Source organism: Ranitomeya variabilis, chromosome 4 (genome assembly GCF_051348905.1).
Source record: "Ranitomeya variabilis isolate aRanVar5 chromosome 4, aRanVar5.hap1, whole genome shotgun sequence".
Taxonomy (NCBI): Eukaryota; Metazoa; Chordata; class Amphibia; order Anura; family Dendrobatidae; genus Ranitomeya; species Ranitomeya variabilis.
The window spans coordinates 585076997-585099480 of NC_135235.1; the positions used below are offsets into that span (position 1 = coordinate 585076997).

At 46.7% G+C, this 22484-nt stretch overlaps 1 protein-coding gene across 2 annotated transcripts; it reads right to left on the minus strand.

Annotated features, from left to right (window-relative positions):
- Positions 1–5269: 5269 nt before the first annotated feature.
- On the minus strand, positions 5270–14184 carry TBC1D20 (TBC1 domain family member 20). Of its 2 annotated transcripts, none has more exons than XM_077253099.1 (8): positions 14026–14184; positions 10085–10270; positions 9923–10003; positions 9303–9489; positions 7856–7957; positions 7642–7783; positions 7374–7561; positions 5270–6880 (listed from the first exon to the last, which is right to left on the minus strand). In XM_077253099.1, exons 2-8 carry the CDS (start codon positions 10182–10184, stop codon positions 6625–6627), a joined length of 1056 nt encoding a protein of 351 aa, XP_077109214.1. In that variant the 5' UTR covers positions 10185–10270; positions 14026–14184; the 3' UTR covers positions 5270–6624. The 2 variants fall into 2 exon arrangements, with proteins under 2 accessions (XP_077109214.1, XP_077109213.1); XM_077253098.1 differs by having other exon boundaries at positions 13886–14184.
- Positions 14185–22484: the final 8300 nt, after the last annotated feature.

The window sequence follows — 22484 nt, forward strand, 5'->3', positions numbered from 1 at the left end:
AGAGCCGTGAAAATAAAAAATCCTTTTTTTTTCCCACAAAAATGATTGTTTAGCCCCCAGTTTTGTATTTTCCCATGGTTAACAAGACAAATTGGACCCCAAAAGTTATTGTCCAATTTGTCCTGAGTATGCTGATACACCATATTTGGGGGTAAACCACTGTTTGGGCGCACGGCAGAGCTCGGAATGAAAGCAGTTTTACTTTTTCAACGCAGAATTGTATGAATTGAGATCGGATATCATGTTGCGTTTGCAGAGCCCCTGGTGTGCCTAAACAGTGGAAACCTCCCAATTCTAACTTCAACCCTAACCCAAACACACCCCTAATCCCAACCCTAACCCTGACACACCCCTATCCCAACCGTAAACGTAATCCAAACCTTAAAGGGAACCTGTCACCACGTTTTTGGAAGATGGGATAAAAATAGCGTTAAATAGGGGCAGAGGTGGGCGTTACATTAGTGTGTGTGTTATGCGTTTATTACCCACCTAAGTTGCCGAAATAACTTTGCAAAGTCTCCGTTTTCGCCTGTCAATCAGGCTGGTCAGGTCGCATGGGCGTTGTCTTCCCCCAGATTTGGCGTAGTTTTCCGTTGGTGGCGTAGTGGTGTGCGCATGCCCAAAGTCCGGAATCCTCTTCCAGGGGATTTAAAATAGCGCGGTGTTCGTTATTGCATTGGTGATCGGTGGGCGCGGCCATCTTCCTTTGGCCGCGCGTGCGCAGAAGCGGCGCTCTGCTGGCCGCGGCTTCAGGAAAATGGCCGCCGCGATATCCATCTGCGCACGCGCGGCATCCCGCGGCCATTTTCCTGAAGCCGCGGCCAGCAGAGCGCCGCTTCTGCGCACGCGCGGCCAAAGGAAGATGGCCGCGCCCACCGATCACCAATGCAATAACGAACACCGCGCTATTTTAAATCCCCTGGAAGAGGATTCCGGACTTTGGGCATGCGCACACCACTACGCCACCAACGGAAAACTACGCCAAATCTGGGTGAAGACACCACGCCCATGTGACCTGACCAGCCTGATTGACAGGCGAAAACGGAGACTTTGCAAAGTTATTTCGGCAACTTAGGTGGGTAATAAACGCATAACACACACACTAATGTAACGCCCACCTCTGCCCCTATTTAACGCTATTTTTATCCCATCTTCCAAAAACGTGGTGACAGGTTCCCTTTAACTCCAACTCTAGCCTCAACTCTAACTTTAGCCCCAACCCTAGCTTTAGCCCTAACTTTAGCCCCAACCCTAACCCTAATGGGAAAATGGAAATAAATACATTTTTTTTATTTTATTTTTACCTAACTAAGGGGGTGATAATGAGGGGATTTGATTTACTATTTATAGCGGGTTTTTATGTTTGGCAGCTGTCACACACTAAAAGACGCTTTTTATTGCAAAAAATATTTTTTGCGTTACCACATTCTGAGATCTACAATTTTTCCATATTCTGGTCCACAGAGTCATGTGAGGTCTTGTTTTTTGCGGGACGAGTTGACGTTTTTATTGGTGTCATTTTCGGGCACATGACATTTTTTGATCGCTTTTCATTCCGATTTTTGTTAGGCAGAATGAACAAAAAACAGCAATTCGTGAATTTCTTTTGGGATGGGGCGTTTATACCGTTCCACGTTTGGTAAAATTGATAAAGCAGTTTTATTCTTCAGGTCAGTACGATTACAGTGATACCTCATTTACGGTATATAATTTTTGTATGTTTTGGCGCTTTTATACAATAAAAACTTTTATAGAAAAAAATAATTATTTCTGCATCGTTTTATTCTGAGGGCTATAACTTTTTATTTTTTCGCTGATGACGCTGTATGGCGGCTCGGGGACAAGATGACGTTTTCGGCGGTACAATGTTTATATCTGTCTTTTTGATCGTGTGTTATTCCACTTTTTGTTCGGCGCTATGATGATAAAGCATTGTTTTTTGCCTAGTTTTTTTTTTACGGTGTTCACTGAAGGGGTTAACGAGCGGGACAGTTTTATAGGTCGGGTCGTTACGGACGCGGCGATAATAATTATGTGTACTTTTATTGTTTTTTTTAGCTACATAAATGTATTTATTGGAACAATTTATATATTTTTTACTTTGTCCCAGTGTGGAACATCATGGTAAAGTGTCAGATCGCTGATCTGACAGTTTGCAATGCAATGTGTCAGATCAGCGATCTCACAGGCACTGCAGGATACTTGTCGGCGCCTGTGCTTGCAAGCCATCTCCCTGCAAGACCCGGAAGGAGCCCCGCAGCCATCTTGGATCCGGGGCCTGCAGGGAGGATGGACGAGACGCTCAGAGAAACGCAATCACATCGCGTTGCTCCAAGGGTCTCAGGGAAGCATGCAGGGAGCCCACTCCCTGCGCGATGCTTCCCTATGCCGCCAGAACGCGTTAGACGGTCATACAGGCCCATACCACCTCGACGGGATAGTACATCTGATGTCAGAAAGGGGTTAATATGCTTGGATACAGCACTCTGAGCAGCCAGCTTCTTTAGCAATGACCTTTTGTGGCTTACCCTTCTTGTGGAGAGTGTCAATGACTGCCTTGTGGACATCTGTTAAGTCAGCAGCCTTCCCCATGATTGTTGAGCCTACTGAAACAGACTAAGGGACCTTTTTAAACACTTAGGAAGCCTATGTAGGTGTTTTTTGTTAATTATTCTAATTTACTGAGATAATGACATTTGGGTTTTCATTGGATGTAAGCCATAATCATCAACATTAACAGAAATAAACACTTGAAATAGATCACTGTTTGTATTGACTCTATATGAGTTTCAATTTTTGTATTGAAGAACTGAAATAAATTAACTTTTTGAGGATATTCTAATTTTGTGAGAAGCACCTATATGTATTCACCCCTTTTTCTACAAAGCCCCTAAAAGAAATGACCTTCATAAGTCACATGCTTAGTGACAGGAAGTCCACCTGTGTACAATCTAAGCATGTTCTGACAGTATATACACACCTTTATTGAAAGACCACCAAGACTGCAACACCATCAACCAAGAGGCAGCTGCAGAGTTCCCAAGCAGAGACTGGAGTATCTCTCAATACAACCACAATAACCTTTATGGAAGCGTGGGCATAAAAAAGCCTTTTTCTTACACACACAAATTGTAAGGGTCGGTTTGAATTTGCCAAAACAATGTAGGAGACTACCCAAATGTATGGATGGAGGAAGGTTCTGTGGTCAGATGAGACCAAAATTGAACTATTTGGCCACCAAGGAAAACGCTATGTCTGGCGCCAAACCAACACAGCTCATCACAAGAACACCATCCCTACTGTGAAACGTGGTGGCACCATCATGCTGTAGGGATGTTTTTCAGCAGCAGGGACAGGGAAAATGGTCCAAGTTGAAGGAAAGATGTATGGTGCGAAATACAGGGATATTCATGAGCAAAACCTGTTCCAGTCTCTCAGTGATTTGAGAATGGGACGGAGATTCACCTTCCAACAAGACAATGACCCAAAGCATACTGCTAAAGCAACACTTGAGTGGCTTAAGAGGAAACGTGTAAATATTTTGGAGTGGCCTAATCAAAACCTAAACCTTAGGCTACTTTCACACTAGCGTCGTACGACGAATTGCGTCGTTGCGAAGTACCGATGCCAGCAGTGAATGCGCCGCACAACTTGGGCAGCGGATGCTGTTTTTCAACGCATCTGCTGCCCCATTGTGAAGTGAGGAGGGGGCTGAGTTCCGGGCGCGCATGCGCGGTCGGAAAAGACGATCTCGACGCACCAAAAAACGTTACATGCAACGTTTTTTGGTGGCGACGGTCCGACGCAACCGTCACACGACGGTTGCGACGTGTGGCAATGCGTCGCTAATGCAAGTCTATGGAGAAAAAATGCATCCTGCAAGCACTTTTGCAGGATGCGTTTTTTCTACAAAACGACGCATAGCGACGTGCAGTGCACGACGCTAGTGTGAAAGTAGCCTTAATCGAATTGAGAATCTGTTGTCAGACTTGAAGCTTGATGTTCACCGGAGGAAACCATTTAACTTGAAGGAGCTGGAGCAAGTTTTGCCTTGAGGAATGGGCAAAAATCCAGTGGCAAGATGTGAAAAGCTCATAAGAGGCTTATACAAAACGACTTGCAACGGGAGACTCTACAAAGTACTTATTTTAGGGGGTGAATAGTTATGCACTTTGAGGTTTTCAGTTATTTTGTCTTATTTGTTGTTTGCTTCACAATAAAAAGAAAACCCAATGTTCACAGTTGCAGGCATGTTCTTTACACGAACTGATGCAAACCCTCAAAAAACACCAGTGAAATTCCAGGTTAGGTATCAAAACAAAAAAAGTGCCAAGGTGCAATTGCTGCCTCTACATCCCACGTATCTACTCCCAGTTTTCCTAAAACAGATATAACTCCAAAATTCCCAAACACAATGTTTTTTAGGAGTTGACACCAGTGGTTGATGCAAGGGGAGGACAAAGTGTCACTTATTAGACTTCCACCTCTTTATATACAGCACACCGAGGTTTGTGGGGGGGGGGGGGAGTGGGTCAGCACTACTTCTACGATTGAGTGCTTGACCCCTTCTAGACCAGTCTACCATTGATCTTAAGTAATATGTGAGCAGAAATATGGAGGCCGCACTCTCCGATTGCTTGCAATTTCAGAAAGGCATTACAGTACATTATGCATTAATCACAACGTTTCTACCAATCAGCATGCCCTTCTTCAGGCATATAAGGGGGCAACGGCTTTATGAGCAGTCTACAACTAAGGCAGCACAACCTGGTCTGAAGAATGGCATGCTGATCATCCAAAACGTTGCGATTAATGCATAAGCTATGGTGGTGGTGGCTGTAATACATTCCTGAAGCTGAAAGCAATGCAAAAAAAAAAAAAAAAAAGTGTTGCCTCCATCATTCCGGGTGTTTATCCTATAACTACACATCACCAGCATTGCTCTTGCACTAGCATGGTGGTAGAGTTTCCCTTTAGTTGGTGCAGAATGGTCTATCATATGCAGGGAGGCTGATGGTGAAAATACTTTATCTCCGCCGCCACAAGAAATAAATCAGCATTCACTATGAATTGCATTGGAAAGAAGGGAAATTCTACAGCTCAGGGAATTATCACTCAGGAGTGCTGAGCTAGGGGAAATACGAAAATAGCAAACCAGGCTCCTTCCAGCCCACCCCGCACAGATATAAACGTCAGATCTTAGAGATGTGCAGATCTGGTATTGACCAAAAAAATAAATAAATAAGATTTTCTCCCATGGTCGCTGTTAGGGTTAATGCACAGTCAGCAGATTTTGTTTTCTTTATTCTTCCAATTATGAGTGGTGCTTGATGCAGAAAAAAACTTCATTCACATGTTTGGGACTGATGATCAAGCATAGAAATTTCTGCTGCATCTGAACTTACTCTTAGGAAATGGATTGAAACACGCATTCATTTGATGGACCTGCAGTGACCTCGACTGAGCACTAGATGGCAGTGCAAGCTGTATGAGCGAAGCAGCAGAAGATGGCGATGATTTACACGTCATTTAAAGGCTATCCGCACTTGTGGTAAACCGTGGATATGTCACGGACACGTCAGAAGTTATCATCAGTAGGGAACTAAATGAGCTAAAAATGAAGGAGCTGAAGTGCACAACACAGTGCTGCTGTCCTTTAAAAATGGACTCCATAGACCTTCTACTGAGCTCTTGGTCAGTTTCGGAAGACGACGGCTCCTCAGGTCAGCACATATTACTCAATATCTTGTGCAAGTTACTGCTGAGGAACAGCCTCCTATCAGGTCGCCTTTATGTAATCGCTCGCCGTTCCGGATGACAGGAAGATGCCCATTATGGGAAAAAGGGTAATTTCTAATAACCAGGGCACAGGAAGGAGCATGGTGCAACGTACAGCCACCGGCAGCATTGATCTGCTACACTCAATTTCCTGCTATACTCACTGTAGGCAATACGGCATTGCAAATTGCTGCAGAAGCCTGACCCCCACCCAGGGGGATGCCATGAGTATCAATTTTCATTTATTTTCACCTTGAAATCGTCTTTGGCCCCAATTCCTTCAAGCACCACTCTGGCGTTTCTTTTTTTACTGCTGGAATGGTATCACTCATGCATGTTCCCTGCTCCTGGTATTATACCTAACAGAAGAAGATAACGGCTGCTATCGGCGCCGGTCCGGTCACTTTCCTGCAGACCTGCTGGATCGCGCCAATGCTGGGTGATGGCTCCGATGCTGGGTGATCCGGAAGTCATTTGTCAATATAAGTCTATAAGCCATAACAAGGCCAGAACTATGATAACTCAAAAAGAGTGGTGTTAAATATTTATCATAAAGTGAACAATTATGTACAGATATACACAGGTTATTCAGCTGTGTCCCATGCCGGGGCGACCTTCATTTGCATCATGGCATTAACAGCGGGATCCCAAAAGTGAACGGTTAATGCAACGTGTCCAGGTCCAAGTGTAAAGTGGCAAAATAAAGTCAAATGTGTTGGGAGAAGGCAGGGAGTGTGGATATTGAGGTGCTGGACAGGACAAAGGCACAGGTGTGGGTTGCAATCTCCACCCGATGAGATGCTCGATGGATGACAAAACCACAGACTCTCCAATAAAAGCCCCCAGTTATGGGAAAATCTGCAGTTCAAATTTGGGGGCCCATTCCAGAGCGCTCTTAACAACAGCAAGTGCGGCGGCACCTAGAGCCACTGTCAGTCCCATGACTGCCAGCTTCACCAGTCTGTTAGTACGGGGTTTAGTGAGGACAGCTTTGTTCCCGGGCTCTGGCCGAACCATGTCCCTGAAGCGTCTGCGGAGAACCATATCTGGCCGCTGCTGGGTGGACGCAAGTTCAAAGTCTTTAAAGGTCGACACCGCAGTCCTATATTAAATGGGAACAAATAGATGTAAGCACAAATAAATGATCGGCATGGTCTAAGTCAACACATGAGGCACTCGGTGACATAAAAGTTGAAACTTTTGAGTTTCATTCCCATCCAAAGCTGCTTATCCAAAATTCCACTGGTCAGCCTTGGAAAAGGTTTATCTCTGCCCCACTGTCAGTCACATGACCATTTAGCTGAGCATCCGAAAACTGGCAGGATTATAAAAACACAGCTTTGGATGTGAATGGAGAAGAAAGGGTCGGATCATTTTGCATTAGCACAGAAAAAAGCTTCATAAATAAAGTTGCCCTTTAAATACTACTGCGTGTAGTTATGAGAGCAGTGACCATACTGCTTAGGCCTTAATATGTGTCCCAGTTCCCTCAGGAGTGGACATTCTCACATCTTCAGATTGAGGGTCTTTGGGTGCCCTAATGTCCCCTTCTACAGCCCTTGGAAGTAGTACCACTGCTCCCAGCTTGCCCTCACCTTTCTGCCTGATGCTGCTGGGCGGCTTCCCTGGATAGTTCAGATGGGGGGAACTGGACGAAGAGGTCGCCGGCTTTGCTGATGAGAGTCTCATAGGGCAGATCTTGAGGGATCTGTGACAGCAGGTGGTGGACGGACGCCATGTCGCACTCGCAATCCATCACCTCCACCTCTCTGTGTAATACAATCTGCGGGGAGGAAGAAGAGGATGGTCATTAGAAAAGGCGGACTACACCAGCTTTTCATACGTCACGGCGCAATCTCTTACCACAGCCGCGAAGTAGATGGGCATCAGCGGGTGGCAAGCCAGGAAGAAGTCGTACAACCTCACCACGTGCCTAAAGTCTGACAGGACGTGCCCGAACCATGTGATGAGCCAACTTAGGGCAAATATGGTGCCAACCTCCGCCCTGTGGATAACACACACAGTCAGCTGCTCCTCTAAGTGCCCAGAAGGAGCTCACAGCACAGGATATACCCACCGAACCATGAAGTCATGCAGTGCCGGGTTCACCAGCTCTATAATGGGCATCAGGTAGTTGAGGATGTGCTTTGTGTTATCCATGCTGGGGTCCATGAAGTCCCTGTAGGAAAAGGGAAAGAAGGGCTGAGCACCACAAATTGGACGGAGTGAAGGTAAAAGGCGTCTGGGAGTGGACATCCAGTCTGTGGATGTTGGAGCATGCTGGGAGTTCTAGTGGTTTGGAAACCACAGCTATAGAAGGTGTTTGATACTATATCTTCCTGGAGGGAATAAGTGAAGCTTATAAATACAGTATTAGGGTGAAGGTTTTACAGGGCGTGATTATTTCTGCAACAAAGTAAAAATAAATCAAACAACTTTTTGATCCCACAAATATCATTGTGCTAAACCAAAACCAGCCACTATTCACTAAAGCAAGGAATGACCAAACTGCACAATGTCCATATATATTTCAAGATTAATCAATTTTATTAAATACAAATTAAATTTAAAATACTAACAATTTACATAAAGAGAATTACCTCCAATGTGAGGAACACAGATTGCAAGGAATATCAACCTACACACCTACAGTAATCACACATTGCAGTTGAAACACTACTTAGAGCTTGCAGATGAGATCAGACAAAATATACATGGAAAGGGATTCCAATTCCAAAGCCTATATATGGGGTAGTTAGCACCTATATATATCCTGTACCAAGTATACTATATCCAACCAATAGGTTAATCCCCCATGTAAAGAAGGATCCTATATGCCCAAATCGCTAAAGCATACATATGCAATTGTTTACACACTATGTAAGTCAGTATTGTTCACAATTGCATATGTAAGCTTTAGTGTTGTAGTGTTTCAACTGCAATTTGTGATTACTGTAGGTGTGTAGGTTGATATTCCTTGCAATCTGTATTTTAAATTTAATTTGTATTTAATAAAATTGATTGATCTTGAAATATACTGTATATGGACATTGTGCATTTTGGTCATTCCTTGCTTTATGAAAGTGAATAGTGGCTGGTTTTGAACAAAGTAAAAAGCAGAAACTCTGCAAATAGTCTTAGCATGTTTGCAGCACCGATGTAGGTATACGGGTTTCCATGTTGACCCTCCCGTCACGTATTCCTCCACTGCCCGCTTTGCTTAATAACCCACAGGCAGTAAAGAGGCAGATGTAAGCTGGTCTATAAAAGGGGTTAAGCGGAGGTAAGCAATTAGTGTGGCGGGCAATCACAACCGTCCCCATCCTGCGTGATGACATGGTACCGCTGTGGCCAATGGTTGCCATAGTCCTGTGCCATCATTATGGATGGGGGGTTATGAAATGTTAGTGTATTAGAGGATGTAGAGAGTTACAGCAATGTGCGCTGAGTGCAGGAAAGGGTCTGTAGCATGTTGGGTATGAAGGTGCCAGATGTGGAGGTGTGGGGGGCTCACACAGACCCACCTTAGGTGATGTGTGGACAGCTTATCCACCAGGAGAGTGGCCACCGGCCCTCCCACCACCAGCAGGAAAGTGACTACAATATCATGATATCCCTGGTAATAGTGCAACTGCAGGTTTCGCGCCAACACCTGCAGGATGATGTCAATCAGCTGCTCCTGCAAGTCTTCCCGCTCCTTTAAGGGCATACCTGTGAGGCAAAATCAGACGGAGCACCCCATGTTTGAGAAAAGACAGAAAAAAGTAAGCCTCAACCCACGTCCCGAAAGTAAAGTCAGCCCTCCCCTCACCACATTTATCCAATAATGGGCACGGTGGAGAATGCCAGCCTTCACAATAGATCACTTCCACCCCAACTAGCAGGACATGAGGGTCCCCTCAACCATTTTTACAAACCCTTTCACTATGGAAAAAGGTGCTATGAAAAAAATGGGGCTTTTATTTATCCATTGTCCAATTCAGCATCCATGAGGCACAGTGCCGGATTATCAGATGTCTGGATAATAACATAAAGAAGACTGGAATTCTCCTAAGAATGTGATCCGCGGGCAAAGCACCATGGGAATTGTAGTTTACCAGTAGATGAAGTACAACACCACCCAATAACCCCACTGACATCTCACCGGGGGGGAAGCGCCTCAGTGAGCGCCGGACATCCAGCAGAACCTGCTCATAGTCCTTGTTGTTCACCCGCAGTTCAGGACCTGCAGAGATAAGACAGCTAGTCAGTGGTGACCCCGTCTCTAGTGCCCCCCAGTGCTATTCACACAGTGCTGCTGTCATACCTGGGGGTGGAGGCAGCTCCTCAGTGCTGACATTCAGGAGTCTGGGCCACACTTGGCAACGGATCTCATCAGTAAGAAGACCGCCTTCGCTGATTGCCATCCGCCGGAGCGTCGCTACATCTGGGGGATCCTTACTCAGAGCCTTCTGGATGTCACACAACTTCCTGCGCCTACGGAATTCATTGCCTAAGGCACAAAGTGAGGAGGGTGACCGGGAGATGTATCTGCCAGGGCTAAAATATCCAGCAAAAATGGCACCCACATGTCCACACACTATTACAACAAATTATCCTTCAGCCTGCCTCCTTCCCCGGGAAAACCAGCCTCCTTCCTCTGCAGAGCCCTGGCAACCTACCTCTTCCCCTCCCTCACCCCCTTAACCTCACAAAGACCCTTCTACCTTGTAACCCTTCTCCTCACAGACCCCCTTAAAAGGAATCTGCTGCCTTCTCTTCTACCACCCAAAAAATCCTCACAGCTTCCCTTAGGACTCCAACCGCTCACAAAGTCCCTGCCACCTTTTGTTCCTACACAGAGCTGCAACCATTTAGAGTCTCACTCCTAACGGAGGATTGAGGGCTGATGCGTACAGCAAAGTGCCATATGCCGGGGTGACGCATAGAGCAGGGCGCCATATGCCGTGGTGACGCGTACAGCAGGGCGCCATATGCCGTGGTGACGCGTACAGCAGGGCGCCATATGCCGGGGTGACGCGTACAGCAGGGCGCCATATGCCGGGGTGACGCGTACAGCAGGGCGCCATATGCCGTGGTGACGCGTACAGCAGGGCGCCATATGCCGGGGTGACGCGTACAGCAGGGCGCCATATGCCGGGGTGACGCGTACAGCAGGGCGCCATATGCCGGGGCGACGCGTACAGCAGGGCGCCATATGCCGGGGCGACGCGTACAGCAGGGCGCCATATGCCGGGGCGACGCTTACAGCAGGGCGCCATATGCCGGGGTGACGCGTACAGCAGGGCGCCATATGCCGGGGTGACGCGTACAGCAGGGCGTCATATGCGAAGGTGACGCGTACAGCAGGGCGTCATATGCCGGGGTGACGCGTACAGCAGGGCGCCATATGCTGGGGTGACGCGTACAGCAGGGCGCCATATGCCGGGGTGACGCGTACAGCAGGGCGTCATATGCGAAGGTGACGCGTACAGCAGGGCGTCATATGCCGGGGTGACGCGTACAGCAGGGCGCCATATGCCGGGGTGACGCGTACAGCAGGGCGCCATATGCCGGGGTGACGCGTACAGCAGGGCGCCATATGCCGGGGTGACGCGTACAGCAGGGCGCCATATGCCGGGGTGACGCGTACAGCAGGGCGCCATATGCCGGGGTGACGCGTACAGCAGGGCGCCATATGCCGGGGTGACGCGTACAGCAGGGCGCCATATGCCGGGGTGACGCGTACAGCAGGGCGCCATATGCCGGGGTGACGCGTACAGCAGGGCGCCATATGCCGGGGTGACGCGTACAGCAGGGCGCCATATGCCGGGGTGACGCGTACAGCAGGGCGCCATATGCCGGGGTGACGCGTACAGCAGGGCGCCATATGCCGGGGTGACGCGTACAGCAGGGCGCCATATGCCGGGGTGACGCGTACAGTAGGGCGCCATATGCCGGGGTGAAAAGACTATAAACATAAGGATGAATGACCTCGGGGAGATCAAAACATCCAACACCACGGAGACACCATCACGTGTTTCTCAACGCAAGCAATGAATAGCCAGGTCTTTCACCGGGAAGGAACAACCACGGGAAGGGCAGCATCCAAGAAAGGAAAACCACATATGCTATTCATTGCTTGCGTTGAGAAACACGTGATGGTGTCTCCGCGGTGTTGGATGTTTTGATCTCCCCGAGGTCATTCATCCTTATGTTTATATGCCGGGGTGACGCGTACAGCAGGGTGCATCATATACTGGGGTGACACGTACAGCAGGGCGTCATATACTGGGGTGACGCGTAGAGCAGGGTGTCATATACTGGGGTGACAGGTACAGCAGGGTGTCATATACTGGGGTGACAGGTACAGCAGGGTGTCATATACTGGGGTGACATGAACAGCAGGATGTCATATTGGGGGTGACAGGTACAGCAGGATGTCATATTGGGGTGACGGGTACAGCAGGGTGTCATATTGGGGTGACAGGTACAGCAGGGTGTCATATTGGGGTGACAGGTACAGCAGGGTGTCATATTGGGGTGACAGGTACAGCAGGGTCATATATTGGGGTGACAGGTACAGCGGGGTGACAGGTACAGCAGGGTGTCATATTGGGGTGACAGGTACAGCAGGGTCATATATTGGGGTGACAGGTACAGCAAGGTCATATATTGGGGTGACAGGTACAGCAGGGTGTCATATTTGGGTGACGGGTACAGCAGGGTGTCATATATTGGGGTGACGGGTACAGCAGGGTCATATATTGGGGTGACAGGTACAGCAAGGTCATATATTGGGGTGACAGGTACAGCAGGGTGTCATATTTGGGTGACAGGTACAGCAGGGTGTCATATATTGGGGTGACGGGTACAGCAGGGTCATATTGGGGTGACGGGTACAGCAGGGTCATATATTGGGGTGACAGGTACAGCAGGGTCATATATTGGGGTGACAGGTACAGCAGGGTCATATATTGGGGTGACAGGTACAGCAGGGTCATATATTGGGGTGACAGGTACAGCAGGGTCATATATTGGGGTGACAGGTACAGCAGGGTCATATATTGGGGTGACAGGTACAGCAGGGTCATATATTGGGGTGACAGGTACAGCAGGGTCATATATTGGGGTGACAGGTACAGCAGGGTCATATATTGGGGTGACAGGTACAGCAGGGTCATATATTGGGGTGACAGGTACAGCAGGGTCATATATTGGGGTGACAGGTACAGCAGGGTTATATATTGGGGTGACAGGTACAGCAGGGTTATATATTGGGGTGACAAGTACAGCAGGGTCATATATTGGGGTGACGGGTACAGCAGGGTCATATATTGGGGTGACGGGTACAGCAGGGTCATATATTGGGGTGACGGGTACAGCAGGGTTATATATTGGGGTGACGGGTACAGCAGGGTTATATATTGGGGTGACGGGTACAGCAGGGTTATATATTGGGGTGACGGGTACAGCAGGGTTATATATTGGGGTGACGGGTACAGCAGGGTCATATATTGGGGTGACAGGTACAGCAGGGTCATATATTGGGGTGACGGGTACAGCAGGGTTATATATTGGGGTGACGGGTACAGCAGGGTTATATATTGGGGTGACGGGTACAGCAGGGTTATATATTGGGGTGACGGGTACAGCAGGGTTATATATTGGGGTGACGGGTACAGCAGGGTCATATATTGGGGTGACGGGTACAGCAGGGTTATATATTGGGGTGACGGGTACAGCAGGGTTATATATTGGGGTGACGGGTACAGCAGGGTTATATATTGGGGTGACAGGTACAGCAGGGTTATATATTGGGGTGACGGGTACAGCAGGGTCATATATTGGGGTGACAGGTACAGCAGGGTTATATATTGGGGTGACGGGTACAGCAGGGTTATATATTGGGGTGACGGGTACAGCAGGGTTATATATTGGGGTGACGGGTACAGCAGGGTTATATATTGGGGTGACGGGTACAGCAGGGCCATATATTGGGGTGACAGGTACAGCAGGGCCATATAGCAGGATGCAGGGGTGACAAGTTCGGAGGGCCCTCTACATCCCATATGTCGCCCTCCTTACACCCGCAGTATCCTAGCCGCCTGTTATGGGTGGTAGTTACCGTGTCTCCCCGGCTCGGTGCCCACGGGCATGCTCGTAGACTAACAGGTGCCGTTACCGGCAAAACATCGCGGACACACTTCCGTACACTCGTCTCATGACGTCACCGCAGTGGAGACCTGCGCAGTAGAGTGACATCACCTGACCGGAAAGGCGTGGTCCGACCAGAGCCGCTGCCCCTCCGCTCGTGTGTTCCCTGACAGAACCCGTGTGCTTGTAGCTGGAGAGAGACCTCCCCGCTGCCCCAGAGGAGCAGTCACCACCACCACCAGCCCTGCACGGCAGGGAACGTACAGAGACACATTTCCTGCTCTGGTTGTCCTTATTAGCAACCACAGTCTTTCACATATTTGCTGTGAGCAGCACCTGCCCCTCATGCCCCATCCGATCTAAAGGCTTGTAAATCTCTGCTGGGAGGAAATGAACGTTGCTCCTCTTGTCAGCCTTGGCCTGTCAGTCACAGAGGTGCGGCTTCAGTCATCGCTCACTATGTGACGGTAGAGATCAGTCCATGCGGGATAAATCACGCGCCAGTTTTTACATATTTTGTTCTCCGCGGATTTCCTGCATTTTTTCTGCCGATTCCTATTGAGCAGGTGTGAAACGCTGCGGAATCCGCCCAAAGAATTGACATGCGGAAAATAAACCACGGTATTTTCTGCAGCATGTGCACTGCAGATTTTGTTTTCCATAGGTTTACATGGTGCTGTAAACCTGATGGAAAACTGCTGGCATTCTGCAGCGGATCTGCAGCCAAATCCGCAACGTATTCACATACCCTTATACTCCACGTATAGCAGGATCTAACAGGCCACTGTGCCCTGGGGTCATCGGAATGCTTCAGGGTACCATGGCAACCATCGGCAACTACAATCGCGGGGGGGGGGGGGGGGGGTTAGATGGTGTCAAAGGGGTCTGCTAACACTATTTTAACCACTTAGATGCCCTTGTGATTGACAGTGGTATTTAAGGGGTTAATTTGCTTCGATCAGTCAGAACCAATGCTGCAGCGTGTCATATACAGCTGTTACACTTGGGAATTTCACCTGCGGTGGATTAAGGCCGACTAACGGCCACCGTTGTAGGCCTTTCACGCATCCGTGTCTCCGGTACATGTGACAGTTTTCACACATACCGGAGATAAGGACACGTAGACCCAATCAAGTGAATGGGTCTGTGCACATGTCAGTGTGTTTCCACGGACCGTGTGTCCATATGTCCCACACGTAGACATGTCTGTTTTTTACCATCAGCATGGGCCACAAAACGTCCCACACACGTCCACAAGGAGAACACATGGATGTCATCCGTGTGACACGCATCAGCAGCAGGGAAGAAGCGCTGCTCCCCATCGCCGGGTGCTGAAGACTGCTCTCATCATTCTCCCCTGCTCTGCCGGCGATTGACGCGAGCAGAAGAGAATGATGAAATTTATATTAAAGTCAGAACGATGACAGCAGGTGGGAGCTTTTGGGACTATCACTCCCATCAACCTACACCTGCTGTCTCTAATAACAATGACAGCAGGAGCTGATAATGGGGGTATTCCTCACCCACCGCCTACGATATAACTAAATAAATGAATGAAAAACCTGGCGTGGGTTCCCCTCTATTTTCTTGAACAAACCAGGCAAAATACAGCTGGGGGCTGCAACCCTCAGCTGTCAGCTTCAGCAAGGTTGGTTATGAAGAATAGAGGAATCCCCACGCTGTTATTTAATTATTTAAATAAATAATTTAAAAAAAAGTCGTGGGGTCCCCCCCCCATTTTTTACAGCCAGCCTTGCTAAAGCTCACAGCTGGGGGCTGCAATTCTCAGGCTGGTAAGGGGCCATTGGTATAGGCCCCACCAACCTAAAAACAGCAGCCCGCAGCTGCCCAGAAAAGGCGCATTTATTAGCGCATCAAGTGAAAGAAATGGCAGCTGGGGTGAAGTGCACGGCAAGAACAGTTCGTAACAGGCTCCTCGATGCAGGACTCAAGTCATGTAAAGCTAGAGAAAAGCCTTTCATCAATGAGAAGCAAAGGAGAGCCAGGCTGAAGTTTGCCAAAGACCATAAGGATTGGACCATAGAGGACTAGAGTAAGGTAATCTTCTCTGATGAGTCTAATTTTCAGCTTTGCCCAACACCTGGTCGTCTAATGGTTAGACAGAGACCTGGAGAGGCGTACAAGCCACAGTGTCTTGCACCCACTGTGAAATTCGGTGGAGGATCGGTGATGATCTGGGGATGCTTCAGCAAGGCAGGAATTGGGCAGGTTGATCTTTGCAAAGGACGTATGAATCAAGTCGCATACAAGGTTATCCTGGAAAAACAGTTGATTCCTTCTGCTCAGGCAATGTTCCCCAACTCCGAGGACTAGTTTTTTTCCAGCAGGACAATGCGCCATGCCACACAGCTAGGTCAATAAAGGTGTGGATGAAGGACCACCACATCAAATCCTTGTCATGGCCAGCCCAATCTCCAGACCTGAACCCCATTGAAAACCTCTGGAATGTAATCAAGAGGAAGATGGATAGTGACAAGCCATCAAACAAAGAAGAACTGCTTACATTTTTGTACCAGGAGTGGCATAAGGTCACCCAAAAGCAGTGTGAAAGACGCATGAAAGCTGTGATTAAAAATCATGGTTATTCCACAAAATATTGATTTCTGAACTCTTCCTGAGTTAAATTATTAGTATTGTTGTTTCTAAATGGTTATGAACTTGTTTTTTTTTTTGCATTATTTGAGGTCTGCAAACAATGCATTTTGTTATTTAGACCATTTCTCATTTTCAGGAAATAAATACAAAATGTATTGCTTGGAACTTCGGAGACATGTTGTCAGTAGTTTATAGAATAAAAGAACAATTTACATTTTACTCAAAAATACACCTATAAAGAGAAAAATCAGACAAACTGAAAATTTTGCATTGCTCTGGGAAAAATTAAGACACAGCCAGAATAAAGTCCTTTAATTGAAAAAATGACACAGACTCCTTTAATAATCTCATTTAAACCATACTTACAACCTCGCCTAATTCCACCTAAACCCTCGATCTCCTGTAATAAAACTAAAATTAAAAAAACAACAATATACCATACCTGGTCGTCATTCTGTCCCACGCCATAATCCATGTCTGGTGGCTAAATAGTTTTCAACCTGGACAGTGCCAAGATGCAACCGTCCAGGCAGAGAACCACTGGTAAATGAGCTGTGGCATCATTGACCAGCAGTGACATAATCGAGGTTCTGAACTGCGGTGACCTCAGGACTGTGAGAATAAGTCAGTGATGAGGTCACCGCAGTTCAGCCCGACTGGGAACCTCGATTATGTCACTGCTGGTCAATGATGCAGCAGCTCATTCACCAGTGGTTCTCCGGCTGGACTGTCGCATCTTGGCACCGTCCAGGTTGAAAACTAGCCCTCAGACATGGATTACGGCATGGGACAGAACGACAGACAAGTATAGGATACTGTTGTTTTTTTAATTTTAGTTTTATTACAGGAGATTGAGGGCTTTGGTGGAATTAGGCAAGGTCGTAAGTATGGTTTAATTGAGATTAATAAGAGTTTCTGTGTCATTTTTTTCAGTTAAAGGACTTTATTCTGGCTGTGTCTTTATTTGCCATATACAGTTAGGTCCATATATATTTGGCTTCACCGAATCCATAAAAAAAAGCTTTCTTTATTCACTAACTTTAAACATAGAGGATAAAGACTTCAGCATGAACCATATGGGTAAGAATCTCAACGCGTTTCTGGAGACTAAGCTCCCTTAACCCCTTTACCCCCAAGGGTGGTTTGCACGTTAATGACCGGGCCAATTTTTACAATTCTGACCACTGTCCCTTTATGAGGTTATAACTCTGGAACGCTTCAACGGATCTTGGCGATTCTGACACTGTTTTCTCGTGACATATTGTACTTAATGATAGTCATAAAATTTCTTCGATATAACTTGCGTTTATTTGTGAAAAAAAACGGAAATTTGGCGAAAATTTTGAAAATTTTGCAATTTTCCAACTTTGAATTTTTATGCCCTAAAATCACAGAGATATGTCACACAAAATACTTAATAGGTAACATTTCCCACATGTCTACTTTACATCAGCACAATTTAGGAACCAAAATTTTTTTTTTGTTAGGGAGTTATAAGGGTTAAAAGTTAACCAGCAATTTCTCATTTTTACAACACCATTTTTTTTAGGGACCACATCTCATTTGAAGTCATTTTGAGGGGTCTATATGATAGAAAATACCCAAGTGTGACACCATTCTAAAAACTGTACCCCTCAAGGTGCTCAAAACCACATTCAAGAAATTTATTAACCCTTCAGGTGTTTCACAGGAATTTTTGGAATGTTTAAATAAAAATTAACATTTAAATTTTTTTTACACAAGATTTATTTCAGCTCCAATTTGTTTTATTTTACCAAGGGTAACAGGAGAAAATAGACCCCAAAAGTTGTTGTACAATTTGTCCTGAGTACGCCGATACCCCATATGTGGGGGAAACCACTGTTTGGGCGCACCGCAGAGCTCGGAAGGGAAGAAGCGCCATTTGACTTTTCAATGCAAAATGTTGCGTTTGGAGAGCCCCTGATGTGCCTAAACATTGAAACCCCCCACAAGTGACACGATTTTGGAAAGTAGACCCCTTAAGGAACTTATCTAGATGTGTGGTGAGCACTTTGACCCAACAAGTGCTTCACAGAAGTTTATAATGCAGAGCCGTAAAAATAAAAAATCATATTTTTTCACAAAAATTATCTTTTCGCTCCCAATTTTTTATTTTCCCAATGGTAACAGGATGAATTGGACCCTAAAAGTTGTTGTCCAATTTGTCCTGAGTATGCTGATACCCCATATGTGGGGGGGAACCACTGTTTGGGTGCATGGCAGAGCTCGGAAGGGAAGGAGCGCCATTTGACTTTTCAATGCAAAATTGACTGGAATTAAGATGGGACGCCATGTCGCGTTTGGAGAGCCCCTGATGTGCCTAAACATTAAACCCCCCACAAGTGACAACATTTTGGAAAGTAGACCCCCTAAGGAACTTATCTAGATGTGTTTTGAGAGCTTTGATCCCTCAAGTGTTTCACTACAGGTTATAACGCAGAGCCGTGAAAATAAAAATTCTTTTTTTTTCACAAAAATGATTTTTTAGCCCCCAGTTTTGTATTTTCACAAGGGTAACAGGATAAATTGGACCGCAAAAGTTGTTGTCCAATTTGTCCTGAGTAAGCTGATACCCCATATGTGGGAGGGATTCACTGTTTGGGCGCATGGCAGAGCTCAGAAGGGAAGGAGCGCCATTTAGAATGCAGACTTAGATGGATTGGTCTGTAGGCATCACGTTGCATTTGCAGAGCCCCTGATGTACCCAAACAGTAGAAACCCCCAAAAGTGACCCCATATTGGAAACTAGACCAACCAAGCAACTTATCTAGATGTGTTGTGAGAACTTTGAACCCCCAGGTGTTTCACTACAGTTTACAACACAGAGCCGTGAAAATAAATAATCTTTTTTTTTCCCACAAAAATGATTTTTAGCCCCCCAAATTTATATTTTCCCAAGGGTAACAAGAGAACTTGGACCCCAAAAGTTGTCCAATCTGTCCCGAGTACGCTGATGCCCCATATGTTGGGGTAAACCCCTGTTTGGGCACACGGTAAAGCTCGGAAGGGAAGGAGTACTGTTTTACTTTTTCAATGCAGAATTGGCTGGAATTGAGATCGGATGCCATGTCGCGTTTGGAGAGCCCCTGATGTGCCTAAACAGTGGAAACTCCCCAATTCTAACTGAAACCCTAATCCAAACACACCCCTAACCCTAATCCCAACGGTAACCCTAACCACACCCCTAACCCTGACACACCCCTAACTCTAATCCCAACCGTAAATGTAATCCAAACCCTAACCCTAACTTTAGCCCCAACCCTAACCCTAACTTTAGCCCCAACCCTAACCCTAACTTTAGCTCCAACCCTAACCCCAGCCCTAACCCTAAACCTAGCCCTAACCCTAACCCTAGCTGTAACCCTAACCCTAGCCCTAACCATAGCCCTAACCCTAGCCCTAACCCTAATGGGAAAATGGAAATAAATACATTTTTTTAATTTTATTATTTTTCCCTAACTAAGGGGGTGATGAAGGGGGGTTTGATTTACTTTTATAGCATTTTTTATAGCGGATTTTTATGATTGGCAGCCGTCACACACTAAAAGACGCTTTTTATAGCAAAAAAGTTTTTGCGTCTCCACATTTTGAGACATATAATTTTTCCATATTTTGGTCCACAGAGTCATGTGAGGTCTTGTTTTTTGCGGGACAAGTTGACGTTTTTATTGGTCACATTTTCGGACACGTGACAGTTTTTGATCGCTTTTTATTCCGATTTTTGTGAGGCAGAATGACCAAAAACCAGCTATTCATGAATTTCTTTTGGGGGAGGCGTTTATACCGTTCCACGTTTGGTAAAATTGATAAAGCAGTTTTATTCTTCGGGTCAGTACGATTACAGCGATACCTCATTTATATCATTTTTTTATGTTTTGGCGCTTTTAAACGATAAAAACTATTTTATAGAATAAATAATTATTTTGGCATCGCTTTATTCTGAGGACTATAACTTTTTTATTTTTTCTTTGATGATGCTGTATGGCGGCTTGTTTTTTGCGGGACAAGATGACGTTTTCAGCGGTACCATGGTTATTTATAGCCGTCTTTTTGATCGCGTGTTATTCCTCTTTTTGTTCGGCGGTATGATAATAAAGTGTTGTTTTTTGCCTCGTTTTTTTTACCTACGGTGTTCACTGAAGGGGTTAACTAGTGATATAGTTTTATAGGTGGGGTCGTTACGGACGTGGCGATACTAAATATGTGTACTTTTATTGTTTTATTTTTTTTATTTAGATAAAGAAATGTATTTATGGGAATAATATATATATTTTTTCTTTATTTAGGAATTTTTTTATTTTTTTTTACACATGTGGAAATTTTTTTTAAAACTTTTTTACTTTGTCCCAGGGGGGGACATCACAGATCGGTGATCTGACAGTTTGCACAGCACTCTGTCAGATCACCGATCTGACTTACAGCACTGCAGGCTTACCAAGCGCTTGCTCTGAGCAGGCACTCGGTAAGCCACCTCCCTCCCTGCAGGACCCGGATGCCGCGGCCATCTTGGATCCGGGCACCTGCAGCGAGGAGGAGGTAAGAGACCCTTGCAGCAACGCGATTACATCGCGTTGCTCCAGGGGTCTCAGGGAAGCACGCAGGGAGCCCCCTCCCTGCGCGATGCTTCCCTGTACCGCCGGCACACCGCGATCATGTTTGATCACGGTGTGCCGGGGGTTAATGTGCCGGGGGTGGTCCGTGACCGCTCCTGGCACATAGTGCCGGATGTCAGCTGTGATAATCAGCTGACACCCGGCCGCGATCGGCCGCGCTCCCCCCGTGAGCACCGCCGATCGTGCTGGACGTACTATCCCGTCGGTGGTCATACGGGCCCACCCCACCTCGACGGGATAGTACATCCAATTACAGAAAGGGGTTAATCATAGTCATAAATAAAAGAAAACTCTTTTTTACGGATTCGGTGAAGCTGGACATTCTCTCCTTTTTTGGACTTTATACGCCTGACACAGCGGGTCCGTGCTCCCGAGGTTTGGTTTATGCATCACGGGTGGGCTGGCTTATATTCTCAATCTATACACTTGGCTTGGGACAACTCATAAAGTCCCATGGATTCCAGTACCACCTCTATGCTGATGACACTCAGATCTACCTCTCTGGCCCAGACGTTACAGCTCTGCTGTCCAGAATCCCAGAGTGCCTATCAGCCATATCCTCCTTCTTCTCCTCTCGCTTCCTCAGACTCAATGTGGATAAATCTGAACTCATCATCTTTCCTCCATCCCACAGATCTTCCTTACCTGACCTATCTATCGCAATTAATGACATCATGCTTTCCCCCGTACCGGAAGTCCGCTGCCTCGGAGTAACCTTCGACTCTGCCCTGTCCTTCAAACCGCACATCCAAGCTCTTTCCACCTCCTGTCGCCTCCAGCTCAAAAATATCTCCAGAATCTGTCCTTTCCTCAACCTTCAATCTACTAAAATGCTTGTGCATGCCCTCATCATCTCCCGCCTTGACTACTGCAACATCCTTTTCTGCGGCCTCCCTGCTAACACCCTTGCACCTCTTCAGTCCATCCTTAACTCTGCTGCGCGACTAATCCATCTCTCTCCTCACTACTCCTCCGCTTCCCCCCTCTGCAAATCTCTTCACTGGCTCCCATTCCCTCAGCGTATCCAGTTCAAATTACTAATACTGACCTACAAGGCCATCCATAAACTGTCTCCTCCATATATCTCTGAACTAATCTCCATATATCTTCCCTCATGTAATCTCCGGTCCTCCCAAGACCTCCTTCTCTCCTCCACACTTATTCGCTCCTCATCCAATCGCCTCCAAGACTTCTCCCGAATATCCCCCATCCTCTGGAACTCTCTGCCCCAACACGTCCGACTATCAACCACATTCGGATCCTTCAGACAGAACCTGAAAACTCATCTCTTCAGGAAAGCCTACAGCCTGCACTGACCCC

Excerpts from the sequence above, each read along its gene's own strand:
- TBC1D20 (XM_077253098.1), bottom strand. The coding sequence starts at position 13,916 with ATGCCCGTGGGCACCGAGCCGGGGAGACACG. Across the intron at positions 10,004-10,084 it reads GGAGCTGCCTCCACCCCCAG|GTCCTGAACTGCGGGTGAAC; the intron begins GTATGACAGCAG and ends TTATCTCTGCAG. Across the intron at positions 7,784-7,855 it reads CTGCATGACTTCATGGTTCG|GGCGGAGGTTGGCACCATAT; the intron begins GTGGGTATATCC and ends TGTTATCCACAG.